We start from the raw sequence: 16933 nt of genomic DNA, 5'->3' as shown, positions 1-16933 counted from the left end.
TAAATAGTTTAAGAAATGAGGCAAAATGCTTGAAAGTTTTTTTTTTTTTTTTTAAAAGGGGGGTAAAAGCCCATTTTGGCCATAACTTAGTGATTCCTATTAGTCTATTACCATAAAATGTTGTAGCACGCAAGGAGAAGAAAGATAGTTTACTATATCTATGCTAGAAACGTGGTTGTCATTCAAACATTCAAAACAATGTCATTCAAATATTTTATTTGTAACCACCGCCCATCTAGGCGAGTTGGTACCTGGGTTCAGTAGTGACTTGTTGCACGGAGGTTCAATCCCCCGCACTTACCAAGCAAAAAAAAAAAAAAATATATATATATATATATATATATATATATATTTGTAACTTTCACATATGATCAGATTTGTAGCTTAGGCATGTCATATGCGAAAGTAACAAATAAAATATTTCAGGAAAAAAAAAAAAGCTACAAATAAAATATGAAGACCTCTTCCTTTCTTCCATTAAAAATAAAAATAAATTAGAATTAAGAAAGAAGAATGTCTCTAATGTATATGTTCAAGAACTATTCTTGTCACTTATGGATCAATAGCGGAATAATGAGTTATATCTTCAAGCTAGAATCACTGCTATTATTTTTTTTTCACAACTATCTTATGTGACAGACTATAACTTTTGTCGCAATAGAGTTGTAGCAAAATTGTGTTACAAAATATTGTGATTTTAGATTTTCTTGTACAAAAATATAATTATTATATCCCACTTTTTGAGTTACACTTGATGTTCCACCAATTATGACATGTCATATATTTGATTCTTTTATAAAACTTTAGTTATTTTATAAGACAAGTGAAAGTAATATGTAATGGTTGAAAATTTGTAATTGGTGGAATATAAAAAGTGAAATACAAATGGTAAGACATAAATTTGTATTCTTGGATTGAGATGGCGCAATGTAATAACTTTAAGAGAAATGTTACGTCCACAATATTTTCACAACAAATTATATGTAGTAAGAAGTTATTGGTTCTAATTTAAACACACTATTAAAATTATTTTTTTACCCACTAATAACAACTAATAACAACTTTTCACTTAAAATTTGTCATAAAAGTATTGTGAACACTTTTCTCTAACTTTAATGTCACCGTTCAATAACCATTGCCCCGCCTTGTCTGGTCATATAAAATCCTTAAAATCTAGTCTTCTACCAACAGCAGCTGTTGGTCTTCGCCAAAGTCAGATTGTGCTTAGACTATGAGGTATATGGATTTCAACTTTGGAGACAGCCTTTGACAAAGGTGGTGAAAAAATAACACGAGAAATTGTTCGTGTGAGGCACAACGCGATGCTTTAATTTGTTGGTATTCCCGGAATTCCACACCATTAATTTGCAATATGGACATGACGGAAAATGATTATAAAGTGATAATTAAAATAATTTTATGGATTTATTGTGCATACTTTCTTTTTCTTTTTCTTTTTTTTTTCTTTTTTTGAAAGGTTACTGTGCATACTTAAATAGGTTGATGGTGGCACATGCATTAGATTGTTTTCGTACTTGGAGTCTATTTAGAATTCGCTTATTTTGCTGAAACTGAAAACTTTTTACTGAAAGTACCGTAGATAAATGCAAAAGTTAGCTGAAAAAGTACAGTAAAACCATGAATAGTACCAAAAAGTGTTGCGGAGCCCATAAATAGTAACAAAAATAAGTTAAACTGTAAAATAAGTTGGCTTTTTTAATTTTTTTCATACACACACTTGAGGTGTCATATAAATGTTTTTTTATAAACGAAAAGAGGAAATTTTTGTTAGGATATTTATATTTATTATAGAAATTAATCCTTGAATCTTTGACAAAGTAAAATTGAATCATATATATTGAATAAATGAAAGAATAGTGAAAGAATTGAATTTATATAAAAATTATAAAATTATATATATTTTTTAATATTATGATTTTTTTTCTTTAATAAAAATACTAATTGTAAGGACACAGTTTAAATTTCCAATCTACAACTGAAAGGAAACGGGCTTGAAAGGCCTTTTTACAATAAATTTGTAGAGAGTGGGCCTGTAATCTAGATTTCAAGGATGGTTTAAATAACAAAGAAAAGAAACGGGCTCCGGGCCCAATGGCTCGAAATAAAGAATTATTGTAAGAGTATCAATGAAAACTCTTCCTCGGACACAATTCGAGGATAGTTTATAATATTGCTGCCTAAGGCTGATTACAATTATAGATCGTTGGATTATCATATACTATTGTCTTTCTTCTCAAAAGAAAGAGTCTCCCCTCTTTCGAAGGTCTTTTCCCTTATTTATACTTCATCTTCTTCTCTTTATTATCTTCCACCTCATGGTTGTAACGCTAGTTTTGGATACTTGTCCCATCAATTTCTTCCCGAAATCCGCTGGGGTCAGGGACCAAGTTCCGAACCTCATGCTCAGGTCCAACCTTTCCATTAATGCAGCCAGTATATCAATTACAAAGCCTTTAATGGGTGGGCGGTGGTAGCAACTTTACCTTAGATATTCCACTGTTCTTTCTATTGTCCTCCATGTGTGCCGTGTCTTCCTGTGGTCATAGAATTTCTTATAAATAGCCCAGGGACTTTAAACCTCTCTTCCTATGACCTCGGCTTAACTATCCGAGGACAAATATATTCCTCGGACATAATTGGTCAATCGTTTATCACCTCTTGCCTGGCATTTTCTTTATGAAGTACATTCACGCACTCCTAGATCATTTGATGTCCTCGAATTTGGGTTTTTAGCCCAAAAGACTTTGTTGGGCCATCCTTTGTAAACTACTGGGCCCAATGCCCTTACAATAGCCCCTCGAGATTCTTTATTCCTTCACCTCGGGAGGAAAAGAGGATCTCGACTTAAATCTTCTTTTATCTTGCGGATTTTTGGTAACATTGCTGACGGGGACAATAACTTTTGAACAACCCGTCGCATGTTCCCGATGCTTCGGCATGTGAAGCGCCCCTGAATTAAATTCTGGAGTCTCTATGTCCCCCATGTTTCAATGATGCGACACATATCCAACGGTTGAGAGCTGTTCCTGGGTTGATGCGGGAATTCTCCCGCTTCATAACTCCTATTGATATATAAATACCAATTTCCTTCAAATCTTTCACATTACAAATAATCTTATAACGTACCTGCCACATTTGCTACCTTCACGGGCCTTCTTCTTTTACCTAATACCCTGTCCGAGGTGACCGTGCCTTCTTCTTTTTTAAAGTAAGTTCTCCTATACTCTCTCCTTCTTATCAACTTCTTTGTTTCTTTTGTTTTTCTCTCCCTTTCTTTTTCTTTTTCTCTGTATCCTTCATCCTCGGCATAGTCTTTTTAGTTTCTTCACACCCCCTTTTTCAAAGATGGGTAGATGTGCATCCCTAGTAGATTCAAACGAAAAGATAGAGCAGTTCAAGGCTAAGTACCGAATCCCCTCGAACGTATCTATTAGGTACTGTAATGAGGAGGAGTATTTTGTAAAAAGAAAAACGAGGGAGGTAGTAATCCCGATGATTGCATTTATCGAAGGGGGAATGAAAATCTCAATGGGAACCGTGACTAGGGATTAACTTAGGGCTTTTAGATTAACTCTCACCTAGTGTGCCCTAAATGTCTTTAGGATCTTAGGTTCCATAGATGCTTTAAACGAGAGGATGAACCTAGGGCTCACTCATCACGACGTGAACTGGGTTTATAACTGATGATGCGATTCAATCAGTAGGCTGGATGATCCGGATTTGAAAGGACAACTCGCTCTCCAATGGCCTGAAAAACAAAGTAAAACAATCAAAGGTGACCGGAACCGCCGGCCAAGAACCCTCCGATGGTAAAGTCAGTTTTCTCTATATTCTTGGAATTCCAATCTTTTGGGAAAAACTGTTCAACGTACCTTTATTTTGTCCTAATCAATGTTTATATAGTGTTCCCATAGACGGTTATCGAATGCTGGAACCTCCCTTGGATTCAAGGAGGCACAAGGATTAAACGTAAATGCCATAACTGTTTAGGAGTTACACTTCTATTTCACAACGGATACATGACAGTTATGCGTGAGATAAGGGATTATCACATTATATTCGGAGATTTTCCTAAGTATGATATCCTCGTCCTGGAATTCCTTCGTCGAGTGTGCCTGATAATTCCAAGTGTAGCATCCTCGTCCACGAATCTTTATGTGGACGAGTCCTCTCGAGACAGGCTGTGACCATCCCATGGACGAGGGATGTAGCTTCGCTATCATCCTCAGGACGGCCTTGTTCGTTACCCTCGTCCTGAGGATAACTCTTAGACAGCTGCCGAGGTGATGACCGTCCAGGGATGGTCTGAGCGTCTTCATCCCACATCAATAACCTCCATTACCTGACAAAGAAAGACGAATATTACCTAAAATCTAGATACCCAGAAGTTAGGCTAATTCAGTGTCTACCCGAATCTAATAAAGGTCTAAAAAACGACTTCCTGATCATATCAGGAAATTGGCACGATGGCTTACCCTATCCGACAAGGGAGGGGACCCCAGGTGAAGTTTTTGAATTTTATCTAGAACCCTCAAAACCTTTTTTTTTTTTTTTTTTTTTTACTCTTACCCCTTTTCTTTTTGGATAATTTCTACAGATCCACACACAGCAAATCGTCATCCTCACCTTGTTGATTTTGGACAGTTGGACAGGATCCTACAAGCCGAAGTTTTTGTGCATACTGACGTCCAACTCCGAGCGGATCATCTCATCCTCGGCTACGATCCCATTTCCAAAGCTTTTCAGGCTCCGAAGTGTGTGATTAAAGCCAAGGACCCCCGTCTTCCCCGGATTAGCGTTGCCGTTGAAGGTTTCCTGCTACCCGAGGGGGCTCCTATTCCTCAGGGTACTTTGTTCACTCAACCTATACAACCCCCACAACCCGTTCCAGTTGGGATTCCCCTAGTACCTATCCATACACAAAACCTACTTGGTGAAACCACATCTTCCCATCCCATTGTAAAGGAGGAAGAAGACATCGTCGAGGTATCTGATTCCGAGGACGAGTTCGAGATTTTCAACCAACCCCACCCTCTCGAAGACTCATTTTCTATCCTCGGCACCTCTTCGCAAGTCTCGCAATCTATTGTTCAACAGTCCGATAACATGGGCATTCAGCGTAAGGTCAAGCCCAGCTTAAAAGACGTACTTGAGGGTCACGCAGGTTCTCAAGAGCCTCCTAAAGAACTGCGCCCTAGGGCCTAAGAAAAGGGTGCTGACAAAGGCCCTGAGTCTAGGCTCCCTCCTCCTCCTCCTCCTTCCCAAACTCAACGTTCCAATCCGGCTGACCTTAAAAGGAAAAGGGATCAGCAGAAGGGAAAGGAAGTGATGGAGGTAGGAAAGGGCTCTCTTCCTAAAGAGCCCGAGATTGAAAAGGGTGGTAAGCAGGCCTGCACCGTGCAGACCAGGTCGGACAAAAGGACTGAATCACAGGTGGCCGTGCACGCTCCTCTATGGCTCCCTGACATGACCATGGATGACCGGGCTATTACCGTGAATCTCCTTCTGCATGGCCTTGGTATTCCTCTTGTGAGGAACTCTGCTTCCTCCTTGTGAATGACTCGTACTTCTGATAGTGTGCGTAGTATGTACACTACCTTCCCGGTTCTCTCCGTGATCAGGATGCAAGGAGTGATCCTCATGCTGGGAGCCTACGGACTCCGCGTTGTGGTCCTGAGCCCACCATGATGTTCTAAACTTCCTCAAAGACTAAATCCCCACAGACAGCGCCAATTGTAAGGACACAGTTTAAATTCCCAATCTACAACTGAAAGGAAACGGGCTTGAAAGGCCTTTTTACAATAAATTTGTAGAGAGTGAGCCTGTAATCTAGATTTCAAGGATGGTTTAGATAACAAAGAAAAGAAACGGGCTTCGGGCCTAATGGCTCGAAATAAAGAATTATTGTAAGAGTATCAATGAAAACTCTTCCTCGGACACAATCCGAGGATAGTTTATAATATTGCTGCCTAAGGCTGATTACAATTATAGATCGTTGGATTATCATATACTATTGTCTTTCTTCTCAAAAGAAAGAGCCTCCCCTCTTTCGAAGGTTCTTTCCCTTATTTATACTTTCTTTTCTTCTCTTTATCATCTTCCACCTCATGGTTGTAATGCTGGTTTTGGATACTTGTCCCATCAATTTCTCCCCGAAATCCGCTGGGGTCAGGGACCAAGTTCCGAACCTCATGCTCAGATCCAACCTTTCCATTAATGCAGCCAGAATATCAATTACAGAGCCTTTAATGGGTGGGCGGTGGTAGCAGCTTTACCTTAGATATTCCACTGTTTTTTCTATTGTCCTCTACGTGTGCCGTGTCTTCCCGTGGTCATAGGATTTCTTATAACATAGCCCGGGGACTTTAAACCTCTCTTCCGATGACCTCGGCTTAACTATCCGAGGACAAATATATTCCTCCGACATAATTGGTCAATTGTTTATCACCTCTTGCTTGGCATTTTCTTTATGAGGTACATTCACACACTCCTAGATCATTTGATGTCCTCAGATTTGGGTTTTTAGCCCAAAAGACTTTGTTGGGCCATCCTTTGTAAACTACTGGGCCCAATACCCCTACACTAATAATTTGCAAGAAAATTATTCTGATATTGATTGCCTTTGAATTGTAAGAATATAATGTAGTGAGTAATTACATATTATAAATGTAAATAATCCTCACTCGACTCTCCTCACCCATTTCTCTTTCCTTTATGTGTATATATGTGTTTGTTTTTCAAAAATAATTATAAGTTATATAAATGAAAATCCCGTGCAATAAGGGAAAAAAAAACTACAAAAAAATCTAGTACATAAATAAATTCATGCCAAGTTTAAACGTCACATATTTATATCAATAAGGAAAAAAAAAATAGTTGCGATACACTTGTGATTTTTATTTTTCCCCATCTTCTTTATATAAATTAATAAACCTCTCTTGTCTCTCCTCACCTCCCCTTTCTCACATCATTGACCATTGCATACTTGTGATTTTTATATTTTCCATTTTTTTTATTGGTTATCACAGACACATCAAATGAGTCTTGAAACCACAACCTCATCTCCATTCTTGCACTTTACAAGGGGAGAAGGTTTTATTTGAGCTAGAGCTTACAACCAGGGGAAAGTTTATATGATACATTCTAAAAATTTGCTATGTTAAGGATTTGATGGTTTTATGACACTAACTACAAGTTTCAAAGATAAAATATAAGTTTCTAACCTTTCCTTAATATATATATATATATATATATATATATATATATATATATATAATATCATAATTTTAAAATATGAGTCGGACCGGCCGGTTCAATTGAGAATCAAACCCCAATCCAGTTCGGATAATCACAAAAATTGGAAATTAACAAAAAAACCGTTAATCGCTAGTTTAACCATGAAACTCGAGAACCGGTCTAGTTGAATCGGTTTTGCAAATGTTTGTAGAGGGACTAAAACAGTGGATATTTTTCTAGTAAAATGTTATTTTTTTCTTAAATCTGAATTGGTAGGAGCACAACCACAATGACAATGTACACAAGAAAGCAAGAGATTATGTTTTTGAAACCATATCAACATAAAATTAATCTCATTCATTCTCTTTCCTCCATAGCGCAGAGAGAGAGAGAGATAGAGAGAGAGAGAGTATACCCTATGAGCATAATTAGTCTCTGAAATTTTAAGTGAGTGCTATTGGTCCCTCAAGAATTTATAAAATGAGTGATATTGATCCTTCATTTGGTTTTCTTATCCGCGTCTAACAAAACAATGAGATGTCAATTTTTCAAGTGCTATGACATTTTTTTTAATTAAAAATTTCACATAAGAATCAACTTACTTATCCCATATCCCAAACAACCCATATCTCTTTAACCAAAACCTCCAAAGTAGCCTACGCATCAATTCAAAATATCAAGCCACTACGGCAACAGACTTCATTGCAAAATCCAAATCCCATTTCCAAATGCCATGTGTTGTGACATTTTTTTTTATTAAAAATTCCACATAAGAATCAACTTACAATTTGTTTTACAGATTATACTTATCCCCAAACAGACCAAATCTCTTTAACCAAAACCTCCAAAGAAGCCTACACATCAATTCCAATTATCAAGCCACTACGGTCACAGACTTCACTTCATTGCAAAATCCAAATCCCATTTCCAAATGCCACAACTCCTAACAAAAGCCATGTCAACATCATGATGATCCTCTACAAGCAACATAAAAGATCCATATCTATATAAATGAATGGATTGGTTTCAAAAATCTTGATATTACATAAAAGATCCAAATCTATATAAAAGAAACCATTTTTTTTTCAATTTTAAAATTTGATTTGAACCCAGGGTATATAATAGAAAACACACTTCAAGATTCCATAGGCATGCATAATCAAAGAGTCTAACACTTGGGTCTCTACAAATATCTAGTAAGAATAAAAAATAAAAATAATAATAATAATAATAATAGTAATAATCAAATCGATTTTCTTCTGGACACGTTTGAGATTTGGATTCAACACCAACATAGAATTTTCTTCTTGAACTAATTGATTTGTCAATATGTGTTGTCCTTATCGAGACCAGCGTGAGGTTTTGATTTCGTGATGAGGTCTATGGCAGTTGTGACTTGGTTGTTGGTATTGCAATGGAGGCCGACATTGAGGTTATGGTGAAAGGGATTTGGGTTGTTTGGGAATTGAGATAAAGTCTAATTTGCTAAAACTTTTTTGACAACTTATTAGTATTGGGTGCACTGCACCATGGTCCGGCCCATAATAGACATGCTCATGTAATGAGCTTGTCTTTCATGTCTCTTAACTTTTCCTTGTCGTGTACAAAACTCAGCATGAGTTTTGAGGAGTTACTTAAGGATATCGATAGGGAGCTCTCTGACACGCAGCCGATTTTAAATCCCACAGTGGCGGATATTGTCCACGAAATCAAAGAGAGCAAACTAAAGAACGTGGGATATGGGACTTCCACGGAAATTTCGAAGGGGTCAGAAGGTAACTCTAAGGAGCAGGTTTCGCTGGGTTTGGAGGGCTACAAAGGGGTGCAGAGTTGATAGGTTTCTCGATGGGACGGCATGGTACTTTGGAAAACAAGTTGGGCGCGAAAGGTGGAAAAGGAAAATTATTAAAGGGGGCGGGTGAAATAGGCAAAAGGGCTGGCGGGCTTGTGTGTAAAGGGGAAACAAAAAAAGGCTAGTGGACTAGACTAAGTAGGCCCAGTAAGGATTTGATGGAGATAGGCCAAGCTGGTATGGAAGGCCCAAAACGAAAAGTTAATAAGACTATCTGCCAAAGGGAATTGAGCACAGACAAGGATAAAAGACAAAAGGTGGAGGAGGAAACTAAGAAGCTTAGTGTGCTTTTTGCTACACACTTGAGGTCCGCGGAGGTTGCTCAAGACCAATGAGTCTCTTTAGCTGGAACTGTCGAGGGCTTGGGAACCCTCTGATAGTTAATGCCTTGAAAAAGGCAATTAGGATAGAAGACCCCACCATTGTTTTCTTGATGGAAACAAAATTGGATGAGGATTGGATGACAATAGTTCGAAACCAATGTGGCTTTAAGCAAAGTTTTATTGTTCCTAGTGTGGGCCTCAGTGGAGGCTTAGCTTTATTTTGGAAGTGTGAAATTAATATTGATGTTTTTAAATCTTCTTTGTCCCATATTGATGCGGTGGTAGATGGGGGCGACAAATTTGGGCTTTGTCACCTTTCCGATTTTTATGGTAATCCAGATACGTCACTTCGGACTCACTCTTGGAATTTACTCAAGGAGTTATGTGGCTTATCTCAACTTCCTTGGCTAGTTGTGGGTGACTTCAATGAGATCACTTGTGCTAGGGAGAAAGAAGGTGGTGCTCCCATGCCCAATCACCAAATGGCCCGCTTCAACAATACCATTAATTTTTGTGGCCTAAGGGAAGTGGCTTTTGTTGGGCCTTGTTTCACATGGATTTACCAGAAGAAAGATGGGATTCAAATAAGAGAAAGGTTGGACAGGGCGCTGGCTAACCAAGATTGGATATCATTGTTTCCCTTGGCAAAGCTATTCCACAAGTCTTCATCTGCATCTGACCACATCCCTCTGCTTTTAAAATTTGTCCACATTCCGAAAAGAAAGAAGCAGAAGAAGTTGTTTAGATTCGAATCTATGTGGCTAGGTGATGCTCGATGTGAGAAGATTGTCTCAGACGCATGGAGTGAGGGCCTGTTATCTTGTTCTCCCTTCCCGATTGAGCGATGCCTGGAAGAGTGCAAATCGAAGCTGAAAAATTGGAATCATAACGAGTTTGGGCATGTGGGGAAGCGAATCAATCAGCTCCAGAAGCAATTGGAGTGGCTGGAGTTACAACCCCCTTCTCCTGATGCTAACCGAAGCCTTAGAGATACAAGGGTGGAGCTGAATTGCTGGCTTGAGAAAGAGAATACAATGTGGAAACAGAGGTCTCGTTTGAACTGGTTTCAGGCCGGAGATCGAAATACAAGGTTTTTTCACGCCAAAGCCTCTTCCCGGTTCCAAAAGAATTTAATTGAAGGGGTTTTTGACAGCTATGAGGTTTGGAGGGAAGATGGTAGGGAAATTGAAGAGGTGTTTGTGGATTACTATTCGGGTCTCTTCTCCTCCTCAAACCCGTCGGATTTTGCGGAAATAGTGAATGCAGTCCAACCCAAGGTTAATGATGATATGAATGCCCGACTAATCAAGGAGTTTCAAGCAGATGAGGTTTACAGAGCTCTGAAGTAGATGTTCCCACTAAAAGCATCGGGCCCCGACGGTATGCCTCCCCTCTTCTTTCAAAACTTCTGGCCTTTAATGGGTAATACAGTCACTAAAACAGTCTTAGATTTCCTGAATTTGGGTGTCTCTCCCCCAAAGTTTAATGAAACTCATATTGTTTTAATTCCAAAAATAAAAAATCCTAAGAGAGTGACTAAGTAGAGACCAATTAGTTTATGTAAGGTGATTTATAAGTTGGCTTCTAAAACTTTGTTTAATAGGCTCAAGAAATTTCTTCCTTCCATCATCAGTGAGTCTCAGAGTGCCTTTGTAAATGGAAGATCTATCACCGATAATGTATTGGTTGCGTTTGAAACAATGCACCACATTAATCAAAAAAAGGAAAAGGGGATTGATGAAATGGCTTTGAAACTCGACATGAGTAAAGCCTACGATAGAGTGGAGTGGGCATGCCTTGATAGAATTATGGAAAAGCTAGGTTTTCACCAGAGGTGGAGAGAACTAATGATGCAGTGCATTGCCTCAGTCACGTACTCCATTAGAATTAATGGTAAGCCGAGCAAACAGATTACTCCTTCTCGGGGCCTTCGTCAGGGCGACCCGTTTTCCCCTTTATTATTTCTTCTGTGTTCTGAAGGTCTTTCAGTCCTGATTAAAAACTTTGTATCTGAAGGAACGATGGAGGGTATTTCTATCTGTAGGGATGGTCCTTGTATTTCTCATCTATTTTTTGTAGATGATAGTATTATCTTCTGCAAAGCCACAACCGAAGAGTGTGATGCCCTTCAACAAGCTCTGAATATTTATGAACAAGCATCTAGCTAGCAACTGAATCGAGCAAAGCGTCACTCTTCTTCAACCCCAATACAGCCGATGCTTCTAAAGAGGAGATCAAATCTAGATTTGAAGCGCAGGTGATTAAACAACATGAGAAGTACTTGGGACTCCCGTCGTTAGTAGGAAGAAAAAAAAAGAACACCTTCAGAGAAATAAAGGAGAAGCTGGCCAAAAAACTGGCAGGGTGGAAGGAAAAACTTTTGTCAAAAGCGGGGAAGGAAGTACTGATAAAAGCTGTGGCGCAGGCCATCCCCACTTACTCCATGAGTTGCTTCAAAATTCCTGATACTATCTGTGATGAAATGACAAGCTTGATCAGGAATTTTTGGTGGGGTCAGCAGAAGGACGAGTGCAAAATGGCTTGGATTAGTTGAGAGAAGTTGTGCGCCCCAAAGGCGAGTGGGGCATGGGCTTCAAACAATTAAAACAGTTTAATCTGACGTTATTGGCTAAACAAGGGTGGAGGTTGCAAATGGGGGGTGACTCTCTAGTGTATAAAGTTATCAAGGCCAGATACTTCCCGAGCAATGACTTTGTCCACGTAAATATGGGTTGCAGTCCCTCCTATGTTTGGAGGAGTATCCTAGCTGCTCAAGAGGTGGTAAAAAAGGGCATTAGATGGCATGTAGGGAATGGTTGTAGGATTGGGATTTGGAAAGATAGGTGGCTGCCTACCCCATCCACCCACAAGGTTGTTTCCCCTTCATCCGGGTTACCTCCTGATGCCACAGTGGATGTTTTGATTGATGCAGAGGCTGGAGTATGGAAAAAGGAGCTTGTCCAAAGGCTCCTCCTACCTCATGAAGCTAAAGTGATTCAAGGTATTGCCTTGAGTTCTAGGCTTCCAGAGGATAGGCAGATTTGGACCCAATCAGCTAACGGGTGCTTTAGTGTGAAAAGTGCTTACAAGATTCCTGTAGAGATTAAGTCGGGACCTGAGTTGGGGGCTGTATCTGATGAGAGCAGTCTAAGGAAGTTTTGGAAGCACCTTTGGCGGGTTAATGTTCCTCACAAGGTCCGGCATTTTATCTGGAGAGCCTGTAAAAACATCCTACCTACAAAGGATGTTCTCGAGAGGAGGAAAGTCCTGGCTGAAAGCTGTTGTGAAGAGTGTAAGACAGAGGTGGAGTCATCGGGTCACTTATTTTGGTCTTGTCCTAGAGCTCAAGAGACATGGTCCATGTTTAATCTTATTTCGGCGAGCCACAACCTTCATTTCAACTCTTTCATGGACCTTCTTTGGCATGCAATTATGGTGGCTAAGTGGGATCATGTTTTGGTTGAGAAGATTATCATGATCTCATGGGGCTTATGGAATAATAGGAATGAGGTTAGGAATGGTGGGGCAAAGAAGAAGGTGCAAGCAGTAATTTTTGGGGCTTTGGATTATTTGGTGGAGTACCAGGCTAGTCAAGCAACCACAATTATGCAGGAAGTGAAATGCCCTGCATCGTGGTCCCCTCCTCTTGCAAATTCATACAAGATAAATGTGGATGGTGCTATGTTGGCTGCTTAGAAATCTACTGGTGTGGGAATTCTTATTCGGGATGATGTTGGCAGGCTGATAGGGGCTTGCAGCAAGAAGATTTTAGCTCCCATTGGCGCAATTGAGGTTGAAGCGAAGGCCATAGAGGTTGGTTTTCAATTTGCAAAGGATATGCTCATCAAGGACTTTGTTATTGAATCAGACTCCCTAACCTTGATCAATGCACTTAAGGAAATCTCGCCTCCCCCTTCTGCTGTGGCTGCACTGGTGTACTGCTCTCTGGCTGCTTCACATGAGTTCCGTAAAGTAGTCTGTTCGCATGTAGGAAGGAAGGGCAATAAGCCTGCTCACATTTTAGCAAAACATGCCCTGCACATTGTTGATTTCTTGACTTGGATTGAAGAGATTCCTTGTTTTCTTGAACAAGCTCTTCTCCATGATGTTATTGTTGACACGAATTAATGGAATTGTTTATAGTTTCTCATCAAAAAAAAAAAAAAAAGTCAGCATGAGTTATTGGGGTTGGTTGGCTTAGGCATGTTGGACACACTGAGGAGAAAAGGAGAAAAGAAGGGCTAATGCATTAAGGCTATTCGGCCTAAGGGAGAGCTGAAGAAAAAAGAAATTAGCTGAAGCAAAGTCAAGGCAAGTGAGTTGCATTTATTGTGAATTGATCTTAAGTGTGAAAGGAAGAAAAGAAGAAAAAGATGAAGAAATAAAATGATGGCCATTCGGCCTTGGTGGAGGGTGAAGAGTGAAGTCCTAGAGAAAGTGAGGACTAAGCGCAGTCTTGAAGAACTGTGTGAGTGAGAGCAAGCAAAAGAGAAGGAAAAAAATAGAGAGTAAGAGAAAATTATGAGAGATGCACAGTGAAGAAGAGAATAGTGAGTGAAAAAAAAAAGACGGTTTTTTTTTCTTTGCTGAAGCTGTATCTCTAAGTGTTATAATATCTATTTAATATAGTAAAATTATTTGGAATTTGTTCCGTGATTTTTCCCTTCAAGAAGAAAAGATTTTACACGTAAAATTTTGTGTTCTTGTGTAGTTATGCTTCCGCTATGCTTATTGAAATTTATTCACACTTATATAGAATTTTTCCCAACACTTAGGTTGTCAATTGGTAGTCATGTGTAATTTTTAATAAAAAAAAAATATGCTACGTCATTATGCTGTTATATATACACGGATGTGGTTTACCCTAGTACTTTTTAACTAGAATCTTATTTTGTTTTAATGGGAAACTGTCACATCACCCAATAATTAAATAAAATGTGAAAATTAAAGTCTACTACTACTTGTTATTGTGTATTTAAAACAAAATGAGACATCCATTTAAAAAAGTACTAGAATTAAGTCAACCCTAATATAAATAGCAAAAAAAACTAATGAATGACCAATAATACTTATTTTTTAAAAATTTGAGGGGGCTATATGGCTTACTTAAAACACGAGAGACAAATTGTAGTCATAAGGTAAACTTCAAAGCAATGGCGGCTCTAGAAATTTTTTTTAGGGTGGCCACTAAGAAATTTAAATGATCATAATATTTTTTTTGGTACCATTTTTTAAAGAAATTATTTATATTGAATAGGTTGAACGAGTTACAAATTTTATCTTTTTGTTTTATAACAAGCTTTTTGTTGAATAATTTTTTCACTTGTTGCTATTTGGTTTTATCTTGTTTTTGTTTGATTTATATTTGTTGTTATTTGAGCTAATATTTATTGTTGTTATTTAAGCTTTAAAAAAAAACAGTGATTAAGAATTATATTTGGAGGCAGAATTAATTTTGGAGTAATGCTACATTCACAACATTTTTAAAATAAATTTTATGCAAAAAGCTATTATTGGTTTAGTTTGGCCCAAATTAAAATCAATAATAGCTTACTACATTAGATTTATTGTAAAATTATTGTGAAAATGTTATGAATGTAGTAGCACTATTTTTATTTTTGTTGAATCCAAATTTTTGTAATTTTCAATTTAAGGTGTTCAAAATTGTTATTAGGGTAGTCACAATAAGTTAGTTTAACGTTTAATACTTTTTGAATGTGTGTGTATATATCTCTGACTTGCATGCAGGGCTGCCACTGCTTGAAGGACCAATGATAAAATTTCGCCTAAAATAAAATAACATTGTGCTAACAAGTGACCTTAGCGTATGATTAATAATCCATTTTAAAAAAAATTTTAACATCACTTTTATAATAAATAAATAAAAAATCAAAATATAAAGGCCCTGTTTGGTACACCATTTCAAAAAAAAAAACACATATTTTTAAACATTACACATATTTTCATACACTTTTTCATTCACACATATTTTTAAGTGCATCTACCAAACACTCCATAATTTTTTTTCTCTTTTTTTATAAAATCTTTCTCTAAAAAACTTTCTTTCTTGGAGTTAGCATTTCCCAATAAAATAAAATATAAAACAATACACGTTGAGCACTTACTGGAAGCGGCTTCTATTGTTTAATTAACGTTGTATTCTTTTGAGAGAAAAAGCTGTCTAATGGGTAATTAATGTTGTACTCTTTTGAGAGGGTAGGTGACTTTTTTATAATTAATTATCATTATTGCTTTTGGATTCATATTAACGGTAGAGGGAGAAATACTATTTTTTTTTTTAAACATAAAATAATATCTACATTTTAAATTTGAACTTTATAAGTCACTAGCATCGAATTTTGCATCATTTATTTTATAGAATAGGTCTCTACAAAAACTTATCAAATCATATTAAATTTTATCAGAGGAGAGTTCAATTAAATCCTTAATGTTCAATTATATAGTAAAGGATCACAGGGGAAAAACTGTTATAAAATAATTATTATTTTTGTAATGTTCATTTGATTGTTTACACTTATTTAGTATAAGGTATGAAAAATCTTCTAAATATGTTTATTTAAAAAAAAAATATTTTCTTAATAAATATGATAAGTTATTAGTATTATACATTTTATTTTAAATTTTAAATTTATTATTAAATTATCTATGATGTCAATAATTAAACCTTCAGTTTGATCCCGATTGGACCAAATAACTAGAAACCACTTATTTTTGCGATTCTTTTTTACCGATCCAATTTTAAAACCTTGTAAAATATATAATAAATACAAGGAAAGAAAAGAAGAATAAACTCATTCAAAACCACTGGACAGCAATAGGCAATGCTTATCAGCTTAAATCTTATTGTATAAATTATAGATCAAAAAAATATAATGGCGTCAACACTTTGGATTTGATAATTGATCATATGGGCTAGTATCCTTTTGTTAATGCTGGAAATCTGACTATAAATCTTATAATTTATCTTACTAGTCCATATCAAATCCAAAGTTTTCAAAAAGTGGCCGCCACATTTTCTCAGTTACAAAATGAGATATCTACAATGATTGGCAACCTTCATTCGTGATTCCAATTTAGTTGTTCACTATTTCTGTCATGATTTTACCTTTTTCTTTGGGCTCAATTGGACATGCAGGTGGTGCAGTGAAGGGTCTGTGAACTGTAAAGCCCATTGTCTTTTCTGTATCTATGAAATGTAAAGCCCGTGCTCTTGTTTAATGCTAAATTTCTATCCATGATTATTTTGTTTTGAAATGTATTGTATTAGAATTTAATTACAGAGAGAGTAGGGAGAAAGATCGAGGAAGTAGAAATTAACGTGATGGCTAGTTAGAACGGAATTAGGCCTTGAGATCCTTGATATTTATAACAATATTTAATCTAAGTTTTGTTAAAGAATATGTGCATAGTTTTGGTAGGTTGTTGCCAATTTGACAATCAAAACCTAAATTGATTTTGAAACTGACACCATTCTTTGTGA

General features: G+C 37.2%; 1 protein-coding gene across 1 annotated transcript; it reads left to right on the top strand.

The window, feature by feature from the left end:
- Positions 1-9440: 9440 nt before the first annotated feature.
- LOC142634864 (uncharacterized) lies at positions 9441-10781 on the top strand. The gene has a single exon (XM_075809113.1). The coding sequence runs from the start codon at positions 9441-9443 to the stop codon at positions 10779-10781; it is 1341 nt and encodes a 446-aa protein (XP_075665228.1).
- The last annotated feature ends 6152 nt before the right edge of the window (positions 10782-16933 follow it).

The sequence above is a fragment of the Castanea sativa genome, chromosome 5, assembly GCF_040712315.1.
Source record: "Castanea sativa cultivar Marrone di Chiusa Pesio chromosome 5, ASM4071231v1".
NCBI classification, from domain to species: Eukaryota; Viridiplantae; Streptophyta; class Magnoliopsida; order Fagales; family Fagaceae; genus Castanea; species Castanea sativa.
This window is presented reverse-complemented; position numbering and strand designations above follow the sequence as displayed.